The sequence below is a fragment of the Mobula birostris genome, chromosome 7 (assembly GCF_030028105.1).
Source record: "Mobula birostris isolate sMobBir1 chromosome 7, sMobBir1.hap1, whole genome shotgun sequence".
NCBI classification, from domain to species: Eukaryota; Metazoa; Chordata; class Chondrichthyes; order Myliobatiformes; family Myliobatidae; genus Mobula; species Mobula birostris.
The window spans coordinates 2,527,654-2,550,569 of record NC_092376.1 but is presented as its reverse complement, the minus strand read 5'-3'; the positions used below and the strand labels follow the sequence as shown (position 1 = coordinate 2,550,569).

Genomic DNA, 22,916 nt, shown 5'->3' with positions numbered 1-22,916 from the left:
GGCAGCCACAAGTGTCGCCATGCTTCTGGTGCCAACATATAATGCTCTAAACCCGTGTGGCATTGAAATGTGGGACGAAATTGGAGCACCCAGAGGAAAGACATGATCACAGGAAGAACATACAACAGTAATTGAACAATGGGCTACCTATCGTTAGCACTGTAAAGTATTGTACTAACCAGTACGCTACGTGCTGCACCAGTTACAAAGATTGGTGGCACTGTAGATGGTGTATGCTGCCCCATGCTCCGTAGATAGCGTATCTGGTCAGGTCACTCATCTAAGTGCTACTGGTACCATGTAACCCAGTACAACCTGTCTCATGGTCGGGTGGTCAGCGACTAAACCGGCTCCCCCACCAGGCTTGCCTGGTGAGGAGGGTGGCTAGACACCCTGCAGGATGAGAAACAAGACCTGTCAAAGGGCAGATGAACCCTCTCGTAGGGTCAATGGCCATCTAGCAAACACGTGCCGTGAAGCACAGAAAGGGCATCCCTTGCACCGAAGCTTGGTCTGGCCATTCACTGCAACAGAACCTCCGCCAGCCGTCTTGGACCCCACCATGCTGCTGGATCCGGGAGGGGATGTCGAGAGGGTGGGTCTGGACCTGTGCAACCCCCTACTCACCTAAAATCCACTCACGCACATGCTGTTCCTTTCGGAGGAGTGGGGTACCACCCCACTAACTGACTGAAAGGAACCATCATCATCCTATCAGAGAGACAGAATGCTGCCCCATGCTCCCATCTCCACACTGACTGGATCACTGCAAGTTTCAAACCTAGCATTCTAACACAAGTAAAATAACAGAGTCAAACTTCAGGGAAAGGAGAAAGACAAAGCTGCTGTATGGAATGTTTAATTGTAGTTGATCAATGGCATCAAATACTTAACAGTCCTGTACAAAGAATATACACTGGAAGGAGCAGGAATACAGCATCTACTCACTTAATGCTTCAGCAGTCTGCCTGGCCCCAAGGACGTTTGGAACCACAGCAGCTAAAACCATACCAACAGCAGACACGTGGTGTCCTCCCACCCCACTTACAAGCCCAGCTCCAGCAAGGAAACATGCACACCAACTGCATCAGGCACCTCTCATGATGCACGGCATCCAGTACGCAAGGTGAACGAGGACAAGTGGGTCCGTATGTTTTGTTGAATCAAGTATTACCAAGTTACGTTTACTGATGTGAATCCAGTGAACAGCAGGGTCTCCCAGTCTGTGTTACACCTACATCGGTATGAAACAGACTCCGGGAATGCTGGCAAGGGCTCTCAGTCTAGGAGCCACACATCAGACAATCGGCCCTGTTCTCCAGCGAGCACACCATGGCAGCTGTGTTCTTCTCCTTCTCCGTACTGGCTGCTGCACTGTCACGCAGCTTCTCCTTGTTCAGGGTGAACTGGATGGGATTGGCAGCGGGCCTAGTCCTCAAATAATACATCCCAGTCTTCAGGCCCTGCAAAGGCAAGTTGAGCAATCAGGACAGCAACATCAGTGTTTCAGTACTCCCGTTAGTCCACGAAACAGGACCTTTGGTCCATCTAGTCTGTGCAGTCCCATCACAACACTCCCACACCACTGCGCATCCATGCAAATTTCTCTTAAATGTTGCAATCGAACCTGCACTCACCACTTCCGCTAGCAGCTTGTTCCACACTCGCACCACCCTGAGTGAAGATGCTTCCCTTAAATAATTCTTTCATCCTTAACTTCTAGTTCTAGCCTCAAATTTCAGTGCAAAAGCCTGCTTGTACTTACCTTTTCTATGCCCCTCAATTTTGTATACCTGTCAAATCTCCTGTCATTTTCTGATGATCCAGGGAATAAAGTCCTAAGTTAGTCAACACTCACCTGCTTCCAGCCGTAGAAGTGCATGCTTGTCAACTTGCCATAGTTCGGCTCGGCCACGTGGATGTTAAGTGATTGGCTCTGGTCGATAAAGGCTCCACGGTCTGCAGCCATCTTGATTATGACCTTCTGCGATATCTCCCAGACAGTCTTGTACAGAGACTTCAGGTCCGCCGGGATTGCTTCAATGTTCTGCCAAAAAGAAACAATATTTGTGAAGCTTTAATAAGGGCATCACACCAACAAACATCAAGTTAGATCATCTCTCCTGAAACAACCCATCAGCATATTTACTTTTCTAAAACTCTTACAGCATACCCACTTGGTTCCAGGGAATCCCTCCCATCAGGGGTTATCCAGTGGAATTAGAAATCCTGAGTAACACAAAATGGAGGAACTCATGTCGGGCAGCATCTATGGAGGGGAAAGAGTCAACATTTTGGGCCAAGACATTTCATCAGGGAAAATTATAGAAATTAATTTGTTACCCTCTGTGATATTTGGATCACACTGCTAGAGGTGGAATTGCATATACACACTACCTTTAAATATCATTTAGACAGGCATTTAAATGGGTTGGGGAGAAAAAGTTGGCATGAATATGGTGGGCTGGAGGGCCAATTTCTGTGCTGCACAACTATGATTCTAAGACAAGTTGGTTTATTCTTGTTACATGTACTGAGGTACAGCACAATACTGTCTTGCATGCCATATATACAAATTATTTCATTACAATGCAAAGTTGTACAAGAGAATGCAGAATAAAGGGTAAGTTACGGAAGAGCAGTGGAGTTAGACAATAGAGTGCAAGGTCAGGAGTCCACCTGAACACACCAGGGACCATTCAATATTTTTTATAACAGCAGGCTAAAAACTGTCCTTGACCCTGGTGGTTAAAGTCTTAACATTGGGGTAGAAGCTGTCCTTAAGCCTGGTGGTATGTGCCTTCAGCCTTCTGTATTTTCTGCCAAATAGGAGATGGAAGACAACAGAATGTCCAGAGTGAGTGGGATTTTATTTCATTATTTAGAGATATTGCACAGAACAGGCCCTTCCCGCCCAAAAAGCCAGACTGCTCAGCAAACCATGGCCTAATTACAGGACAATTTCCAATGACCAATTAATCGGTACCTCTGGACTGTGGGATGAAACCAGAGCGCCGAGGAAACCCACGTGTACATGGGTATTTCTCATCGAGGACACTGGAATTGAACCCCAAGCTGCAACAGTTCAGCTATGGCTATGTTACTGTGGTGTCATCTTTGATTACGCCGGCTGCTTTAGTGAGGCAGTGAGAAGTGTAGACAGAATCGATGGAGGGGAGGCTAGCTGGTGTCTGATGTGCTAGGCTGTGTCCACAACTCTCTGCAGTCGGTGACAATCAAAGTTAATGACAAATACATTTACAGCTCCATCCCACATCCCAATCACATACAGGTTAGGGATAGTAAGTTGGCATCAGAAACACAGCCCCACATACAGCTGCCCCACCACATTCTCGCACTGTGTTGGTAATTAACACAAAACAACGCATTTCACTGCATGTTTCAATGTACATGTGACAAGGCTATTTTTTTTAATACATTTTTTCAGCAAATAGTTAATTGTCTGTGCCTCCAAAGATGTTGCCCAGAACAATCCCAGCATTTTGTTTGTTTCAAACCATCAGGACTTGTAGGATTTTTGGACCTCCCCCTCCCCCTTTCAAATCTCTTACTAGCTCTTCTTTCAGTTAGTCCTGATGAAGGGTCTTGGCCCGAAACATCGACTGTATCTCTTCCTAGTGATGCTGTCTGGCCTGCTGTGTTCATCAGCAACTTTGATGCGTGTTGCTTGAAATTCCAGCATCTGCAGGTTTCCTCGTGTCTGCGTTTTTAAGGACTTGTAGGATTTTGCTTTTGGGTAGAAGACATTAAAGTTTCAGACTAGTATGATAAAACCCAACCGCTACAAAGGACTTGGACAGCTCCAGCCTGTTGAAATGTTTCAGACCTGCAGTGTTGAGAATTGTGCAAAAGAGCCAAGGTTCAAGTAGTTACTGCTCTATCAGTGGTGCTGTGAATCAAACAGTGGCCCAACTTTAGCATTTCACCATAATAGACAATATGAACAGAAGATTCTGCAGATGCTGGAAATCTTGAGCAACACAATGCTGGAGGAACTCAGCACATATGGAGGGAAACAGACCTGATGAAGGGTCTCAGCCTGAAATGTCCACTGTTTATTCCACCCCCCACCTTGACATGCTAAGTTCCTCTAGCATTTTATGTATTGCAAAGCCAGGAAGAGCTGGACCTCTTGCCATCTTCTCACTATTACCATCAGGCAGGAAATACAGAAGCCTGAAGTCTCACATCAGCAGTTTCAGGAAAAGCTATTTCTCTTCAACCATCAAATTGAAGGGAACCCTAATCTCTACTGTTCAGCAAAACTATGACCACAATGTATTTAAAGTTTCTGATTCTGCTCTTTTAGAATCAGGCCTATTATCACAGCAATGTGAAATTTGTGGGTTTGTGCAGCACTACATTGCAATAATCAAAACATTAAAATTACAATAAATATAACTTAAAAAGAGCAAAAATAATGAGATAGTGTTAATGGACCATTCAGAAATTTGCTGGCAGAGGGGAAGAAGCTATTTCTAAAACGTTGAGCGTCTCTCTTCAGGCTCCTATACCTACTCCCTCATGGCTGCAATGAGAAAAGGGCATGTCCTGGGTGATGATGGACAACAATGATGGGTTTGAAAATTGTGCACAAGTTGGTTAGTTTGTGTTCTTCTTATGAATGTTGTTGATGTGCCTGTGAGGCCGTTTCAAGTAAGCTTTTCATTGCATCTGTGCATACATTACTTGTGCATCTGACATTAAACTCTACTTTGGATACAGAAACAAAGTAAACCCTTGGATAGGAGCGATTAGGAGTTCGCAGTGTTTGAAAATAAAGGGTTGACAGAAGACTGCAGAAGCTGGAACTGGAGCAACACAAAAAGCCAGAGTATCTCAGCAGGTCAGACGTCCAAGGAAATGAACAGTTAATGCTTTGGGACTCAGTGTTGTCTATTTAAGACAGGTTAAGTTGAAGATTTTCATTGCGAAGCTCTTCCTCAAAGCAGCACAAGCGGAGGTTTCAAATAGCTGCAGAGCCACGTTACTCATGGTAAGAAAGAGCAGGAGTAGATAGGGCTGAGCATACAGATCAGCTTTGAACTTAGTGCTGGACAGCTTAAGGGACCAATCCCTGCTCTTAACTTGTTTTTAGCAACTATGAGCAGACAGTAAGTGCTGCAGGCACCGGGGCACACTGCCTACCTGGATTGATCCATTCTGAGCAATGATCTGGTTCTTCATATCCTCATTCCACAGCCCGCGCTCTGTCAAGTCTTTAAGCAAGTGCGGGTTCACAATCTGTAGAATAACAGTGTCACAAGCTGACTAGAGGCTAAGTTACAAGACTGATAGCCCCAGTAATGGACCATTAATGAGATACTAGTTTAAATCCTATCATATTTAACACAGGAAATAAAACCATAACCTTAATAATGAAACAACTGGATAATCCAAAAAACCTACAGACCCATAGAATGCTACAGCACAGGTCTTTTGGCACATGTGCTGACCTTTTAACCTACTCCAAGAACAATATAACCCTCTTCTACACAGCTCTCCATTTTTCTATCATCCACGTGCCCAAGAGTTTGAATGTCCCTAATGTATCTGCCTCTGCTACCACCCCTGGCAGCACATTCCACACACCCGCCACTCTTAAAAACCTTACCTGACATCCCTCATATACTTTCCTTCAATCACTCTAGAGTCATTTAGATTCTTCAGGGAGGACAACCTACTTGCTCTCTACCAGGTGAGCCCAACATGCGACTTCAGACCCATAGATATGCCTGACTCCAAGCTACTTTGGTCTGCGACAACCAAGAAATGAATATTTATTTCAGGGACTGGGATTTCTACATCACTGAATGAATGCACACAATTACCCTTTTACATTGCACGTTACAGGTGACCCAAGTTACAAGGGAATGACATCTTAGGATAACAGCCAGTTTGCACTTAACTCAAAAATCATATCCAAAAGGCTCCAAGTTGAAAACATCCTCTCGCATCCACTATCAAGACCCTTCAATATTTGATGTTTCAGTGAGATTCCGCCCCTCCCTCCATCATTCAGTGATAGTCAGTACAGTAACAGGCCCTTCAGCACATCGAGTCTGTGCTGAACCATTAATCTGCCTAATCCCATTAACCTGTACCCAGACCATAGCACGATATGTCTCTAAATTTCTCAAATGTTGAGCCCCAACCCACATCCACCACTTCCGCTGACAGCTCATTGCACACTCAGCACCCCACATGAAATCCTCCCTCAGGTTCCCCTTAAACATTTTGCCAGTACTTTCACCAACTGATGAAAGGAGACTAACCTGGAACTCCCCGGAGAGCACTCGCCGTGTGTAGATGTTGCTGGTGTATGGTTCCATTGATTCATTGTTACCCAGAATCTGAGCTGTAGATGCAGTTGGCATTGGGGCAATGAGAAGGCTGTTTCTAACACCGTACCTGGTAGGAATGGAGTGTATAACAGGTGAGGAGCTCTCATCATATGAAGAACTCTCAGCAAGTTTTTTTAAAAAGACATGAACTGCAATAAAAACAAGCCAACCTAATCCTCCAACTGTACGGGGGTGGGGGAAGGAGAGGGTTAATATGGAACTACAACAATCCTCACACCCACCTCATCCATCACTGATGTTTGTAACATGTGCAGTGTATGATGTTTAGTGCGCATGCGCCGGTCGTGTATGCAGCCTGGTACAGCCGTTCCCATCTATTCTTACTTTCTTCTTCTTACTTTTTAATTTACGTTATTTTTTGTATTTTTTTTCTCACGGTAACACGTCGAAGCTGCACTCTCTCTAACATGCTGGTAGAGAGAGTTTTATTTGGGTTTTCTTTAGCGCTGGAAATGGTTACATCCCGACACACGGGACAGAAGCAAGGTCGCATTGTGTATTTCACAGACCAGCAAAGACCGGCCAGCTTAGTGAACAGAGTGGTGGACATGCCTGCTGAAATCCGGAGGAAAACACAGAGGGGGATCACAAAGCCGAGGAAAGAGGACCGGGTCGAGACAACAGAGACTTTTGGAGAAGAGGAGTTCGGTGGGTAATACCGTTCCGGCTGACTGGAAGTGCACTGAGAGCGGTAAACATAAAGGAGTTCGGTGCTTACTGTTCTGGCTAACAACGGATGGTGCAATCCGGGGTATATTACAATCGAGGAATGTGTTTGCAGACTGGATATTGAACTTTTTACTGTTGGACTTCAGCCACATTCCACCGTGATACAACACTTGGCGGCACAGGAGGTCGTTCCTGCCTGTAGCCATCAAACGTGCAGCTCCTCCCGTGGAGGGTCAGACACCCTGAGCCAATAGACTGGTCCTGGACTTATTTTCCATCTGGCATAGTTTGTATTTTGGTGTTTGATTGTTGGGGTTTTTTGTATTGCTATACTTATGCTCTATTCTTGTTTGGTGCGGCTGTAACAAAACCAAATTTCCCTCAGGATTAATAAAGTATATCTATCTATCGCAAGGGTCTACTAGATTGAACCTTGGGATGGTGGGTTTGTTGCTGAGAAGAAGTTAAACAGATCATGTCTAGAATTCAAAGCAACACACAAAATGCTAAAGATCAACTTGCAGGTTGAGTCGGTGGTGAGGAAGGAAAATGCCATATTAGCAATAATTTTGAGAAGATTAGAATATAAAAGCAAGAATATAATGTTGAGGCTTTATAAGGCACTGGTCAGACCACAATTGGAGTATTGAAAATGGTTTTGGGCCTCTTATCTCAGAAAAGGAGGTTCATAAGAATGACCCCAAGACTGTATAGGCGAATATACAGGGAGTGCTTGAGGACTCTAGGCTTGTACTCACCGATTATGGGGAGAAAGCAGGAGAGTGAGGTTGAATGGGATAATAAATCAGCCACGATGAAACTGCACAGCAGAGTTGATCAGCTGAATGGCCTAATTCTGCTCTTATGTCTTATGGTCTTATGCTGGCGAAACGCAGCATCTATGGAAATGTTTCAGACTGAGACCCTTCATCAGGACTGGAAAGGAAAGGGAGGTAGCCAGAATATGAAGGAGTGAGGAGGGGAACAAGTTAGAAGGTGATAAATGGAGCCAGCTGGGTGGGGGATAAGTGGGAAAAAGCGAAGGCCTGGAGAAGGGACCTGATGGGAGAAAGGGCACCAGAGAGGTGATAGGCAGGTGAGAAGAGATGAGACCAGAGTGGGGAAGCGAAGAAGAGGGAAGGGAGAGGGAGAAAAAAAAAAATTAGTGAAAGCTGCAGTAATCAAAATTCATGTCATCAGGTTGGAGGTGACCCAAGCAGAATACAAGGTGTTGCTCCTCCAACCTGAGAGTGGTCACATCGTGGCCAAGGTGGCCATGGACCGACATGTTGGACAGGAATTGCAATGGCTGGCCACCAGGAAATGGCTAGGATCTGATCATTGAAGTCTAAAATTTTCTTTCTAAGAACCTTCACAGGTAGACACAGGGTGTTACTTCACTGGCCAGGGTGTGTAGAACATCTAAGTATTGAGTCACTGAGACACGAAGTTACAACCCAATGTGGATCAATGGGATTCTAACAGGCAGCATGGATGGGCCAATGGGCATGTGCAACTCCAATACAGGTTGTAATCTCAGCCATTCAAGACTAAGATGGGAAGATACTTCTCACAGAGAGTCTGGTGGATCGTTGGAATCCTCCATCCGGGAGGGCTGAGGTTCAGTTTCCAGACGATTTAATTTTTAGATAAGGGACAATGCAAAAAAAATTGACTTCAAGACAAAAGATCAGCGCTAATCTTTAAAAGGCAGTGCAATACACTCCTCCATGAAAACAAATTTAATCTTGAAAACCCATGATCTTAGTAATGATGAAAAGGATTACCCATTAAAGATATGGAATCATTTACATTCTTCAGTTATGATAACCTGCCTCTATTTACCAGGTCAGCCCAACATGCAACTTCAGACCCAGAGATGTGGCTGCTTCATAACTATGTCCTCAGTCTGTAACAATCAAGAAATGAATAATTTTTTTTTAAAAAAATGGGGGATGGCACAGTAGCAGTGTCTGTGAGTGGGGTTCAATTCCTGCCACTGTGTACAGAACACTTTGGCTGTGTGGGTTCCCTCCGGGTGCTCCAGTTTCCTCCCACATTCCAAAGTCACACAGCTCAGAGGAACGTTTGATGGCTCTGGGCCTGTACTTGCAGGAAATTAGAAGAATTAGGGAGGATCTCCTTGAAGCCTATCAAAATGTTTAAAAGCCTCGATAGAGTTGATGTGTAGAGGATGTTTCCTATAGTGGGAGAGTCTCGGATCAGAAAGCACAGCTTCAGAATAGAGAGGAGGACGTCCATTTAGAATGGAGATGAGGAGGAACTTTAGTCAGAAGGCAGTGAACCTGTGGAATTCATTCCCACAGGCGGCTGTGGAGACCATGACACTGGGTACATTTAAAGTAGAGGTTATAACCATATAACAACTACAGCACGGAAACAGGCCTTCTCAGCCCTTCTGGTCCATGCCAAACGCTTACTCTCACCTAGTCCCAGCAACCTGCACTCAGCCCATAACCCCCCCATCCCTTTCCTGTCCATATAGCTATCCAATTTAACTTTAAATGACAACATCGAACCTGCCTCAACCACTTCTGCTGGAAGCTCGTTCCACACAGCCACCACTCTCCGAGTGAAGAAGTTCCCCCTCATGTTACTTTATACTTTGTTGCCAAACAATTGATACTAGAATGTACAATCATCACAGCGATATTTGATTCTGCACTTCCTACTCCCTGGATTACAAATATTAAATATTATAATAGTAAAAATTAGTAAATATTAAAATTTTAAATTATAAATCATAAATAGAAAATAGAAAAATGGAAAGTAAGGTAGTGCAAAAAAAAAAAAAACCGAGAGGCAGGTCCGGATATTTGGAGGGTGTGGCCCAGATCCGGGTCAGGATCCGTTCAGCAGACTTATCACATTTAGAAAGAAGCTGTTCCCAAATCTGGCCGTACGAGTCTTCAAGCTCCCGAGCCTTCTCCCGGGGGGAAGAGGGACAAAAAGTGTGTTGACTGGGTGGGTCGTGTCCTTGATTATCCTGGCAGCACTGCTCCGACAGTGTGCGATGTAAAGTGAGTCCAAGGACGGAAGATTGGTTTGTGTGATGTGCTGCGCCGTGTTCACGATCTTCTGCAGCTTCTTTCGATCTTGGACAGGACAACTTCCATACCAGGTTGTGATGCACCCTAGAAGAATGCTTTCTACGGTGCATCTATAAAAATTAGTGAGGGTTTTAGGGGCCAGGCCAAATTTCTTTAGTTTTCTCAGGAAGTAAAGGCACTGTTTACCCCCAAACTTTTGCCCTTTAACTCTCAACTCATGTCCTCTTGTTTGAATCTCCCCCACTCTCAATGGAAAAAGCCTATCCACGTCAACTCTATCTATCCCCCTCATAATTTTAAATACCTCTATCAAGTCCCCCGTCAACCTTCTACATTCAAAAGAATAAAGACCCAACTTGTTCAACCTTTCTCTGTAACTTAGGTGATGAAACCCAGGTAACATTCTAGTAAATCTTCTCTGTACTCTATTTTGTTGACATCTTTCCTATAATTCGGTGACTAGAACTGTACACGATACTCCAAATTTGGCCTTACCAATGCCTTGTACAATCTTAACATTACATCCCAACTCCTATACTCAACGCTCATGATTTATAAAGGCCAGCATACTAAAAGCTTTCTTCACCACCCTATCCACATGAGATTCCACCTTCAGGGAACTATGCACCATTATTCCTAGATCCCTCTGTTCTACTGCATTCTTCAATGCCCTACCATTTACCATGCGTGTCCTATTTTGATTAGTCCTACCAATATGTAGCACCTCACATTTTTCAGCATTAAACTTCATCTGCCATCTTTCAGCCCACTCTTCTAACTGACCTAAATCTCTCTGCAAGCTTTGAAAACCTACTTCATTATCTACAACGCCACCTATCTTAGTATCATCTGCATACGTACTCATCCAATTTACCACCCCATCATCTAGATCATTAATGTATATGACAAACAACATTGGACCCAGTACAGATCCCTGAGGCACACCACTAGTCACCGGCCTCCAATCTGACAAACAGTTATCCACCACTACTCTCTGGCGTCTCCCATCCAGCCACTGCTGAATCCGTTTTACTACTTCAATATTAATACCTAACGATTGAACCTTCCTAGCCAACCTTCCGTGTGGAACCTTGTCAAAGGACTTACTGAAGTCCATATAGACAACATCCACCGCTTTACCCTCGTCAACTTTCCTAGTAATCTTTTCAAAAAATTCAATAAGATTTGTCAAACATGACCTTCCACGCACAAATCCATGTTGACTGTTCTTAATCAGACCCTGCCTATCCAGATAATTATATATACCATCTCTAAGAATACTTTTCATCAATTTACCCACCACTGATATCAAACTCACAGGCCGATAATTGCTAGGTTTACTCTTAGAACCCTTTTTAAACAATGGAACATGAGGAAGGTTGATTGGTTCTTAATTAGTAAAGGCCAAGGTTACAGGGAGAAGGCAGGAGAATGGGGTTAGGATAATAAACTAGCCATGAAGGAATAGCAACGGGATAATGGGCTGAATGACCCAATTCTGCTATATCTTATGGTCTTATGGGTTAGAGTTCATAAGATGTGGGCCTGCTAGGTTGGCACTGGAAGCATGGCAACACATACAGGCTGCCTCTATCATATGCTTAGACTGCTTTGGTCACTGACACAATGTATTTCACTATGTTTCAATGTATGTACATGTAGCAAATAAAGCTCAGCTTTAATCCCTTTATTTATTCAGTTACCCAGACCCACATCCTTCACTTCTCTGTTGCAACTGTCCCAAGAAAACTCTGCTTCTAACAACTTCCCAAGCTTTCCCCTAACAGGGACAGGTGTGAATAACCAGATACCAAGAGAACACAAAGTGCTGGAGGAACTCAACACTCCTGTGATGCTTTGGATTTCCAGCATCCACAGATTTTCTTGTGTTTGTGATTTACTAACCAGTATCAGTTTCTTTCAGTAATTAACAGATATCTAATCAGACATCTCACTCTTTCCCTTTCCCCCCCAAATCTAGTCAAAGGAAGTCAGAACTTTAGACACGGCCTAGCTGACTAACTCTTCGAAGCGATTTTGTAAATGCTTACTTTGCAATCCTCTCCTTTAGCCCCTTCCAATCCCATCGATCAGTGGGTGTGACGTTCCACATGTCATACTGCAGGATCTGCAAGTGAAGCAGTCAGCACATGACAGTTAATATTTGCTGGTACAGAGGGGTGCCCCAGATTTCTGATTGCCAGAGCTGAACTGGGCTCAAAACAAGACTACAAACATTCAAACAAATGCAGCACTAAAGTAAGCCATAGAGTAGGTTCAGTGTAAAAATGCTCTTCCATTTCCAACACCAAAGGGATTCGATACAGATTCCAAATACTTATTATCTCTTACCTGAATCCACATATCACTCAGATTCAAAGGCAACAGATACATACAGCTGTACCCAACATTATTGGTAGTCAATTAATACTTCACTGACAGCATCAAGACAGACTATAGAAACGGTGACAGAACAGAGCCTGTATTGTGCTGTACTGTTCTTCAGCCCACATTGTGCCGACTTCTTAATCTATCTAATCCTTCCCTCCCACAGAACCCTCCATTTCTCAATCATCCATGTGCCTATACAAGTTTCTTAAATGTCCCTAATGTTTCTGCCTCTACCAGCATTGGCATCGCCATTTCATTCACTTGCTACTCTTAAAAACCGACCTGACATGCTATGACATTGCCAGCAATCACTGCTCTGGGGTTCAGTTCCCACCGCTGTCCAAGGACTTCGTACGTTTTCCTTGTTTCCATGGGTTTCTTCCAGATGCTCCGGTTTCCACCCACATTCCAAAGACGTACAGTTAGGATTATTGAGTTGTGGGCATGCAATGTTGGCACCAGAAGCATGGCGACACTCGTGGGCTGCCCAGCACAATCCTCAGATTTGATTTGATGCAACTGACTCATTTCACTAACTTTAATCATTTTATACACCTCAAGTGACCTCTCAGCCTCCCTCACTCCAAAGAGAAAAGGGTCATGTATAACTTCTATCATTTTACTTTGTGCTGACAATGCCCACCCCTCTCTACACTGCTGGAGTTTCTCAGTGTTAACTGAATAGGAATTGCAGGATTTCAACTTGGTAACGAAGGGACAGTAATACAATCTCAAATCCGAGGAAACTTGCAGCATAACCCTAATGATGTCCCCACTCCTTAAAAGTAATTAGTGAGTGAGGTTTGTGTTAGCCAGATGAGGTGCAGGTGTACCCACCACGAGTTACAGAACTAGCCGAGTGCAACCTCACTTGTTGCATTTTGTCAAATCAAATCAAGGTAAGACTTTCAGTGAACTGTAAGGACAGAAGGATCTTGGAGATCAGAGGCACAGGTCCCTGTAGGGACACAGGGTAGAAAAGGGCGCTTTTGGTATGCAGACCTTCAGCAGTTAGGGCAAGGAGTTTAGAAGTTGGGACATTATGTTGTAGTTGTACAAGATGTTGGTGAGGCTGAACTTGGGAGTATTATGCACCATTTTGGTCACCTAGCTATAGGAAAGAAATTACATTAAACCGGAAAAAGTGCACAAGATTTAAGCCTGGTGCCAGAAGTCAAGACACTGAGTTTTAGGGGGGGAGTGAGTAAATGAGAACTTTATTCCTTGGAAAAGAGCAGACGGAGAGATGATCTTATCTTAGAGATGTACAAGATCATGAAGGGAATAGAGAACCGGAGGACATAAGTTTAAGTAGAAAGGGAAATATTTAAGTTGAACTTGAGTCAGCATTTTTATATAAAAAACAGATGGTATGTATATGGAATGAACTACCAGAGGAAGTGTTAGACACAGGTACAATATCAACTTCTAAAAGACAGCTAGCCAGCTACACAAGTTGGAAAGGTTTAGTGATTAATGGGACTGGCATTTTTGTATAGACAAGTTGGGCCAAAGGGCCTGTTAGGAGAGCTGTATGTACATGATCAGGATACAGTTAAAAGATTTCCAAACAAATCCTAATCAAAAAGTAAACCAATGCAAATGTACCAGCCTGCTGACACTACAGTGTTCATACATCTCAAATATCCTTGGTGGAACCCATCAAAAGCCTGACATACCAGCCTATTGCCACTAAGTGTTCATATGCCTCAAATGTCATGGTGGGACCAAACAAGAGCCTGCAATGTTCAAGGTAGCTTGTCACACGTCCATGGGTAACTGATGTCAAACAACTTCAACTTCAAAAGGAAGGAGAAAAAACGAGGTACAAAGATAAACTAGCCAAGAATATAAAGGAGGATAGTAAAAGCTTCCTTAGGTATGTGAAAAGGAAAAAATAGTTCAGACCAAAATTGGGCCCTTGAAGACAGAAACGGGTGAATTTATTATGGGGAACAAGGAAATGGCAGACGAGTTGAACAGGTACTTTGGATCTGTCTTCACTGGGGAAGGCACAAACAATCTCCCAGATGTAATAGTGGCCAAAAGACCTAGGGTAATGGATGAATTGAAGGAAATTTATATTAGGCAGGAAATGGCGTTGGATAGGCTGTTGGGACTGAAGGCTGATAAGTCCCCGGGACCTGATGATCTGCATCCCAGGGTACTTAAGGAGGTGGCTTTAGAAATCGTGGACGCACTGATAATCATTTTCCAATGTTCTATAGATTCAGGATCAGTTCCTGTGGATTGGAGGGTGGCTAATGTTGTCCCTCTCTCCAAGAAGGGAGGAAGAGAGAAAACAGGGAATTATAGACCGGTTAGCCTGATGTCAGTGGTGGGAAAGATGCTGGAGTCAATTATAAAAGATGAAATTACGACACATCTGGATAGCAGTAACAGGAGAGGTCCGAGTCAGCATGGATTTACGAAGGGGAAATTGTGCTTGACTAATCTTCTGGAATTTTTTGAGGATGTAACTATGAAAATGGACAAGGGAGAGTCAGTGGATGTAGTGTACCTGGACTTTCAGAAAGCCTTTGATAAAGTCCCACATAGGAGATTAGTGGGCAAAATTAGGGCAGATGGTATTGAGGGCAGAGTACTGACATGGAGTGAAAATTGGCTGGCTGACAGGAAACAAGGAGTAGTGATTAACGGGTCCCTTCCGGAATGGCATGCGGTGACCAGTGGGGTACCGCAGGGTTCAGTGCTGGGACCGCAGCTGTTTACAATATAAATTAATGTTTTAGATGAAGGGATTAAAAGTAACATTAGCAAATTTGCAGATGACACAAAGCTGGGTGGCAGTGTGAAATTTGAGGAGGATGTTATGAGATTGCAGGATGACTTGGACAGGTTGGGTGAGTGGGCAGATGCAGTTTAATGTGGATAAATGTGAGGTTATCCACTTTGGTGGTAAGAACAGGAAGGCAGATTATTATCTAAATGGAGTCAAGTTAGGAAAAGAGGAAGTACAACGAGATCTAGGTGTTCTTGTACATCAGTCACTGAAAGCAAGCATGCAGGTACAGCAGGCAGTGAAGAAAGCTAATGGCATGCTGGCCTTCATATCAAGGGGAATTGAGTATAAGAGCAAAGAGGTCCTTCTGCAGCTGTACAGGGCCCTGGTGAGACCACACCTGGAGTATTGTGTGCAGTTTTGGTCTCCAAATTTGAGGAAGGACATTCTTGCTATTGAGGGAGTGCAGCGTAGGTTCACAAGGTTAATTCCCGGGATGGCAGGACTGTCATATGTTGAAAAATCGGAGCGACTGGGCTTGTATACTCTGGAATTTAGAAGGCTGAGAGGGGGTCTGATTGAAACATACAAGACTATTAAGGGATTGGACACGCTGGAGGCAGGAAGCATGTTCCCGATGTTGGGGGAGTCCAGAACCAGAGGCCACAATTTAAGAATTAGGGGTAGGCCATTTAGAACAGAGTTGAGGAAAACTTTTTCGTCCAGAGAGTGGTGGATATATGGAATGCTCTGCCCCACAAGGCAGTGGAGGCCAAGTCTCTGGATGCTTTCAAGAAGAGATGGATAGAGCTCTTAAAGATAGCAGAATCAAAGGTTATGGGGATAAGGCAGGAACTGGATACAGATTGTGGATGATCAGCCATGATCACAATGAATGGCGGTGCTGGCTCAAAGGGCCGAATGGCCTACTCCTACACCTATTGTCTATTGAGATTAAATCTATAAATTTAAAACCATAGACTTACAATCTGTTACCAGCAGAAGATTCACAGGGGTGTGTCATCAGGACTGGCAGTGCTGGGACTGTTTTACCAGAGCAAAGGAGGATTTTTTGGAGGCTTGAGAGACAGAGATAAAGTGCATGGCCAGTCTTTTTCTCAGGATAGGACCACTTCAAACTAGAGCTGACAGGTTTAAAGTGAGGGGGAAGATTTGAATAAGACCTGAAGGACACACAGAAAGCAATGGGTATATACAGAAGTGGTAGAGGTAGATATCAATCATGTTTAAGTGATTTGGACAGGTCCATGATGTAGAGGTTAATCATGGGCAAATGGAAACAGTTTAGTTTGACATCTTAGTTGGTGTGGGTGAGTTAACCAAGGAACCCATTTCTGTGTTACAAGTCTATGTCAGAAATCCACATGGATACGAATGAAGGCCAGAGGTAACATGGGTAATTTAAGCAGTGAGAAGAGCAGCCTGATGGAATAGAGAAATGGTAATGCTCCCAGAATAAAAAATACTCACCCCCTTGCTGACAGGACACCCCTCGTAACTGCCATAAGGACCCAGCTCCTTAGCCAATTCACAGCTGGCATCCAGGGCTGCATAGTAAATGGTCTCAAAGATCTCAAAGTTGAGCTGCTGAGCTTCTTCGCTTTCAAAGGGATATCGCATCAGGATGAAGGCATCTGCTAGCCCCTGAACTCCAACTCCAATCGGCCTGTGTGTCTTATTAGAGAGCTCTGCCTGCAAGAGAAAATACGCTATTTAAAGGGCAGCCTAGTCACACAGAGCAACAACTGCAATTGCTTCTTCAGTTAATTCACTTGCCTATATCAGAGGGCCTGCGTGTTACTGTCAGTTATCGTAATACAATCACAGCACCAGTGACCTGGGTTCAATTCCACCACTAAGGAGTTTGCTCATTTTCCCCGTAACCACGTGGGTTTCCTCCCAGATCCCAAAGACATACGGGTTGGTAATTGATTACATAGAGGTCACTGCGTCTGTTAGCATGCTGAGTAACTAATAATGGTGTGAATACATAGATGTCACTGGGCAGCACAGGCTCGTTGGGACTGCTAACATGCAGTATAACTGATAAAGGTGCATGCATTCATATACATATGTACAAATACAGCAACACCTTTACAAGGAAACATTCCAACTCAAATCATTTGGAACAAAGACTAACCTGCCTCCACATTTACATGATCAAGTCAGAAGCTCCAGCAGACATCTCTCCGCACCTACCTCAGGAACTGGATAATAGTTCACTTCAATGATCTTATTCAGGTTTCTAACAGCCACCCGGGTGACATCAGCCAGCTTATTGAAGTCGTAGGTGCGATCAGCGGTAACGTACATGTTCAATGCAACGGAAGCCAAGTTGCAAACTGCCACCTGCCAGTAATAAGCAAACCAGGAAGCTACATCAACTTTGGGAATCACCAACAGATAAATGAGAAGCCCACAATGAGCTGCTCCAAGTACAACCTAACCAGTGCTTTTGCTGGGATAAACACTGGTTAGCTCATTTTGGAGTGTTAGAACATAGAACATTTCAGCACAGTATAGGTTCTTCATCACATGAAGTTGTATCAAACTTTGAACCTGCTGAAAGATCAATCTAACCCTTCCCTCTGACAAAAACTTCCATTTTTCTATCACCCATGTGCCTATTCAAAAGCTTCTTAAATATTCATGTATCTGCCTCTACCATCACCCCAGGTAGTCCTGTCCACTCACCCATGGTGTAGAAAACCTGCCTCTGACATCTCCCTCAATACTTTCCTCTGAATATCTGGTTATGACCCCTTGTATTAGTTATTTGCACCCTGGGAAGAAGTCCCTAACTGCCCACTATCCACACCATCTTGTATACCTCAATCAAGTCACTTTTCATCTTCCTCCTTGACTGCAATTTTGGTCACCTCTATTAAAGGAAGGACGAGGTGGCTCTGGAGAGTTGTTAGATACAAGAGGCAGGAGGACAAGCTGGGTTGTGCGAGTCTGTGACAGCACTAGCTTGTGAAAGAAGGACAGCTGCATCTTGTTCTTATGGAGACGTGGCTCTAGGGCAACATCCCATGCACAGGCCATGCCACTCAGGGACCTGGGCTATATTAACTTTTTTCTATATATCTCTGCAGTGTGCTGTATGTGGACACCATGTACTTCTTTGCACTTTGACCCCAGAGGATAGCAGTTTTATTTAGTTGTGTTCATCTACATGGTTGAGTGACAACTAAATGTGAACTTGAACATGAAAAACTTGCATTGTTTTCTCTTGTCAAAGCTGAGAGGAATCTGATGCAGGTTTGTAAGAGTAGTTTGTCATTTTCCCATGACAACATATCAAATACCAGAGGAGCTTTAAGGAGAGAAGGGGGAGGGGGAAGTTTAATAGTGGTCAGGATAGTATCTGCTTATAACACTCCTACGGTCAACGTCTTCTGGATAGATAAAATTATTTATTTCACTTCTTTTACGTCTTTTACATCTGTTATTTGTATTGAATGTGTTTCAGAACTGATTTGCAGTTTGGAGATCGTTTGGGTGATCCAGCGTTTTGCTGTCTCTAAAAGGATTCCAGGTGGCAGTGAGCCTTGAGGCGAGGAATCTGTGAGACAGGAAGCGAACTGATGTTTGACTCCATTTCGCCAACTAAAGCTTCCATTGTTCATTGATTAAAGCAACAAGGGAGATTGAAACATTGAGGAGAATGCAGAAGCTAAGTGCCAGTGATAAACAGCTGCTTATCACTGTCAGGATCACTCTGCTGCCAGAGGAGAGAGACTGTGTGACCTGCTGCTCTGACTAGAAAATGTAACCAGGGCTTTCTGCATATTGGATACGGATTTGGACAATGGATATTTTCCCCAGCCTTATAGGTTTAAAAATATTCTGTATTTTCACAGATTTTTTTTTTTTGTGTGGTGGTAGGGGGATTTGGAAGCCCATATTCTTGTGGTGTTTTGTGCTGGGGAGGGGGCTTTGGGGGTTGATGATCACATTGCTATTTTTCTTGGTTTCGTGACTATCTGGAGAAGAAGAATCTCAAGAGTTGTATACTTTGATAATAAATGAGCCTTTGAATCCTTTAAGATGAGTGTGATGAATACTGCTAGGGTAAGTGGTGGAAGCAAACAAATTAATGACACTTAAAAAGCTTTTAGAAGGCATATATTGATATGCAAGGAAGAGAGGTATGGGTGATACACCAGTAAACTTAGCTTAATTCAGCATCATGGTTGGCAGAGCTCGAGCCTGGGCCTCTTTACCTGTGTTGAGTTCAAGTTTATTGTCATTCAACTGTATACATGTGTACCATAAAATGAACATTCCTCAGGGAGCAAGGTGAAAAGTAGTACATTGTTACAAATATTAACAATAATATCAACAGATACAAATATTTTATAGACATACAAGTTGACAAAGTGTGTATACAACATATAGTTAAATATACAATAGCATTACTATTTCTGGAGCTGTCATAAATAATGTGTACTGGGTGGCAGCAGGGTGTTCAGAAGTCTCTCAGCCTGGGGGAGGAAGCTGTTACCCTGCCTAACAGTCCTATAGTGTGGTACCCTCTGCCCGAGGTCAAACAGATTGTAGGACTGATCGGAGAGGTCTTTGACGATGCTGAAGACTTTGAACGCTGCGCTCTGGTATATGTCCTGGAATGGGGGTGGGGGAGAGACCTCAGCAGGCCTCAATCTGTTCCAGGGTCTCTCGACTCAATACATATGGTGATACAGATGGTAAGGATATTCAATGGTGCTTCAGTCAAATGTGGTTAGAATGGGGGCAGGGAACCTCATTCACATTAATCTCCTCAGGACATGTAGGCGTAGTGCCTTTCTTCACTGAAGAGATGGTGTTAGGGACCAATTGAGATCATCTGTGATGTGTACACCAAGAAAATTGGTGCTCATGACTCTTTCCACAGAGGAGCTATTGATATGTAGCCAGGAGTGGTCAAGCAGCACTTTCCTGAAGTCCACAAATATCTCTAGTCCTGCCCATGAGACACTCAAGTTGTGTTCACAGCAGTGCACAAGCTGCTTTACCTCCTCTCTGCATGCACTCATCACTGTTGCTGAAGAGCTCAATCACTATTGTCTCAACCGAAAACAAAGTTGGATCTGGCAGTACAGTCATGCATCAGCAGTGTGAACAGCAGCAGGCCATGCATGCAGCCCTGGGTGTGCCATTGCTCAGCTTGAGAGCTGGAGATATCTCTGGCAAGAAGTTCAAGATCCAGTTACAGAGGGAGGTGTTGAGACCCAGTATGGATATTTACCCACCATCTTTGAGGAATGATTGTATTGAACACCGAAATGAAGTCAATAAACACTGTTCAAAGGTAGGAGGTACCAATCTCTTATATTGTTCTGTGTTCAATCAACACCAGTTAGCAGTCTGTGCTCACTAAACGTACCGAGGCTGTAGCTGGCCCCACGGAGGCAGGAAATAAGTGTAGCACTGACTGGGGCGGGGGGTGGGGGGTGAGGACAGCACGGCACTGACAGGGGAGAGGGCAAGGAGGACACTTCCAGAAAGGGGCAGCACTGGTAGATGCTCACAGATTAACTCCAATCTTGCATTGGGCTCACCTCATTCAAACTGGTGTATTCCACAATCTCAGTACACAAGTTGCTGCATTTGATGGTGCCCAGGTTCTGCTGGTTACTCTTCCTGTTACAGGCATCTTTGTACAACATGTAAGGAGTTCCCGTCTCCGTCTGAGACTCAATGATAGCATACCACAGCTGCTGTGCCTTCACCACCTTGCGTGCACGGCCCTCTTTCTCATATCTGTGGGGAAGAGCCAAGAGGACTGTAGGTGAAGCAGTTTGGTCAGAGTGTGGTGGTAAGTAAAGAGATGTGGAGACAGAAGATACCATAATTAAAGGGATGGCTGAAAAACAGCAGCTCATTGCTGAGATGTACCTCCCATCCAGCTTGACTTAACAACTTCAGCCAGTGTCAAAGTTGTGTCAGGCAAACAAACAGGAATGACTAACAGTGACCACCTGAGTCCATCAGAAATGTATCTTTATCAGAATACACAGTAAAAAACCTTTAACCCCACCACTGTTTATCCTTCAAAGAATGTCACAATGGTTGCCTAATCTTTATCACATTATGATTTGTGGCAGGAAGGGCTTCCTTACCTTTCGTACAGAGCCTCGAACTCCTCTCCCCAAACTTCATCCAAGCCAGGGCAGTCATGGGGACACATTAAGGACCAGTCCTGCAAAATCAGGGAACAATGAGCAAACAAGCAAAAACTTCACCTCAGAAATCCCCACTTCAATCAAGCAGTTTGAATCATTAACCAAAGACTTCAACCTACTTGTACAAGGCATTTAACCCACTGGGATTCTGTCAAAATGCTATACCAGCACAGATCAGTTTAATATTAAGAGGCAACTGCAGCAGCGCTGTGGGAAGCAACCTCACCAGACACAAATGCTTGAGTTTAAGCAGCACTTGAAATTTGGACTATTGCCCAGAATGTAACATTCAATCGTGTTCTGATGAAGGACCTCGGACCAGATTGCTGGCTCTATATTCCTCTCCATAGACGCTGCCCGATCTGCAGAGTTCCTCCAGCATTTTGCACGTGTTACGACTGGGAGGTTTGCACTGCTGGTGTGGCCCCTCCAAGTGTTAAACTCTTACTTCCTTTCCTGGGTTTGACAAATCCAGGTACTATTGGAACAGAAGGGGAATTTGCCCCAGTGCCTTAATGATAAAAATCAATGAACTACTAAATGACATGTTAATATGAGAGTGCATAATTTTAAGGTAATTAAAAGTACAAGGGGAATGTCAGAGGTACACAGAGGCTGGTGGCAGAGGCAGATACATTAGGTAAGCACAAGGATGACATAAAAATGGAGGGCTATGTATAAGTGAAGGGTTGGATTGATCTTAAGAGTATTTATAATATTGACACAATATCATGGGTCAGAGGGCCTCTACTGGCAGGGTGAAATTCATTGTTTTGCAATACATAATAAAAACTATAAATTACAATAAGATATATATAAAATTAATAAGCAGTGCAAAAAGAAGAAAAAGTGAGGTAGTGCCCACGGGCTCATTGTCTATTCCAATCTTTTGGCAGAGGGGAAGAAGCTGGTCATAAAATGTTGAGCGTGTGACTTCATGCTCCTGTACCTCCTTGCTCTTGTCAACAGAAAAGTGCTTGATCAATTGCAAAGCATTAAGCCGAGTCAAATCAAAGAGGTGCTTAAGGAGTCACTTTGTAGCTCACCTTATCTTATGTAAATCAGTACCAACAACCATCGTGTTACTCAATTCAGGAGTCAGTTTTTGTTCTTTTTCCCAAACTCACTTGAGCCATGACACTCACTTGGTTGTTCTCCACTCGCCTCATGAAGAGGTCTGGTATCCAAAGGGCATAAAAGAGGTCTCGAGCTCGCTGCTCCTCCTTGCCTGTGTTCTTCTTCAGATCCAGGAAGTCAAAAACATCCATGTGCCAGGGCTCCAGGTAGATGGCAAAGGCACCTGGGCGCTGCAGAGGGTACAGAATTCAGATTAGACAGATGGCTTGCAGCACAACTTGCTGGAGAGTGCAGTGGGAAGAATACAAGACGCTAAAGCCAGAGTTGCTAAGGTACAGTTCAGAGTGGTCATCACACAGCTCTAAAA

General features: G+C 43.9%; 1 protein-coding gene across 5 annotated transcripts in view; it reads right to left on the bottom strand.

The window, feature by feature from the left end:
* Positions 1–843: 843 nt before the first annotated feature.
* Positions 844–22,916, bottom strand: part of rrm1 (ribonucleotide reductase M1 polypeptide) — a 40,605-nt gene continuing 18,532 nt past the window's right edge. For all 5 annotated transcript variants that reach the window (XM_072262438.1, XM_072262437.1, XM_072262439.1 and 2 more), the window contains 10 exons: positions 22,618–22,779; positions 21,410–21,489; positions 20,849–21,050; positions 17,481–17,630; positions 16,752–16,973; positions 12,178–12,254; positions 6,297–6,432; positions 5,170–5,265; positions 1,859–2,047; positions 844–1,463 (listed from right to left, as the gene is read on the bottom strand). In XM_072262438.1, the coding sequence (XP_072118539.1) occupies positions 1,284–1,463; positions 1,859–2,047; positions 5,170–5,265; positions 6,297–6,432; positions 12,178–12,254; positions 16,752–16,973; positions 17,481–17,630; positions 20,849–21,050; positions 21,410–21,489; positions 22,618–22,779 (1,494 nt within the window). In that variant the 3' untranslated portion in view covers positions 844–1,283. The remainder of the gene's footprint in view (positions 1,464–1,858; positions 2,048–5,169; positions 5,266–6,296; positions 6,433–12,177; positions 12,255–16,751; positions 16,974–17,480; positions 17,631–20,848; positions 21,051–21,409; positions 21,490–22,617; positions 22,780–22,916) is intronic.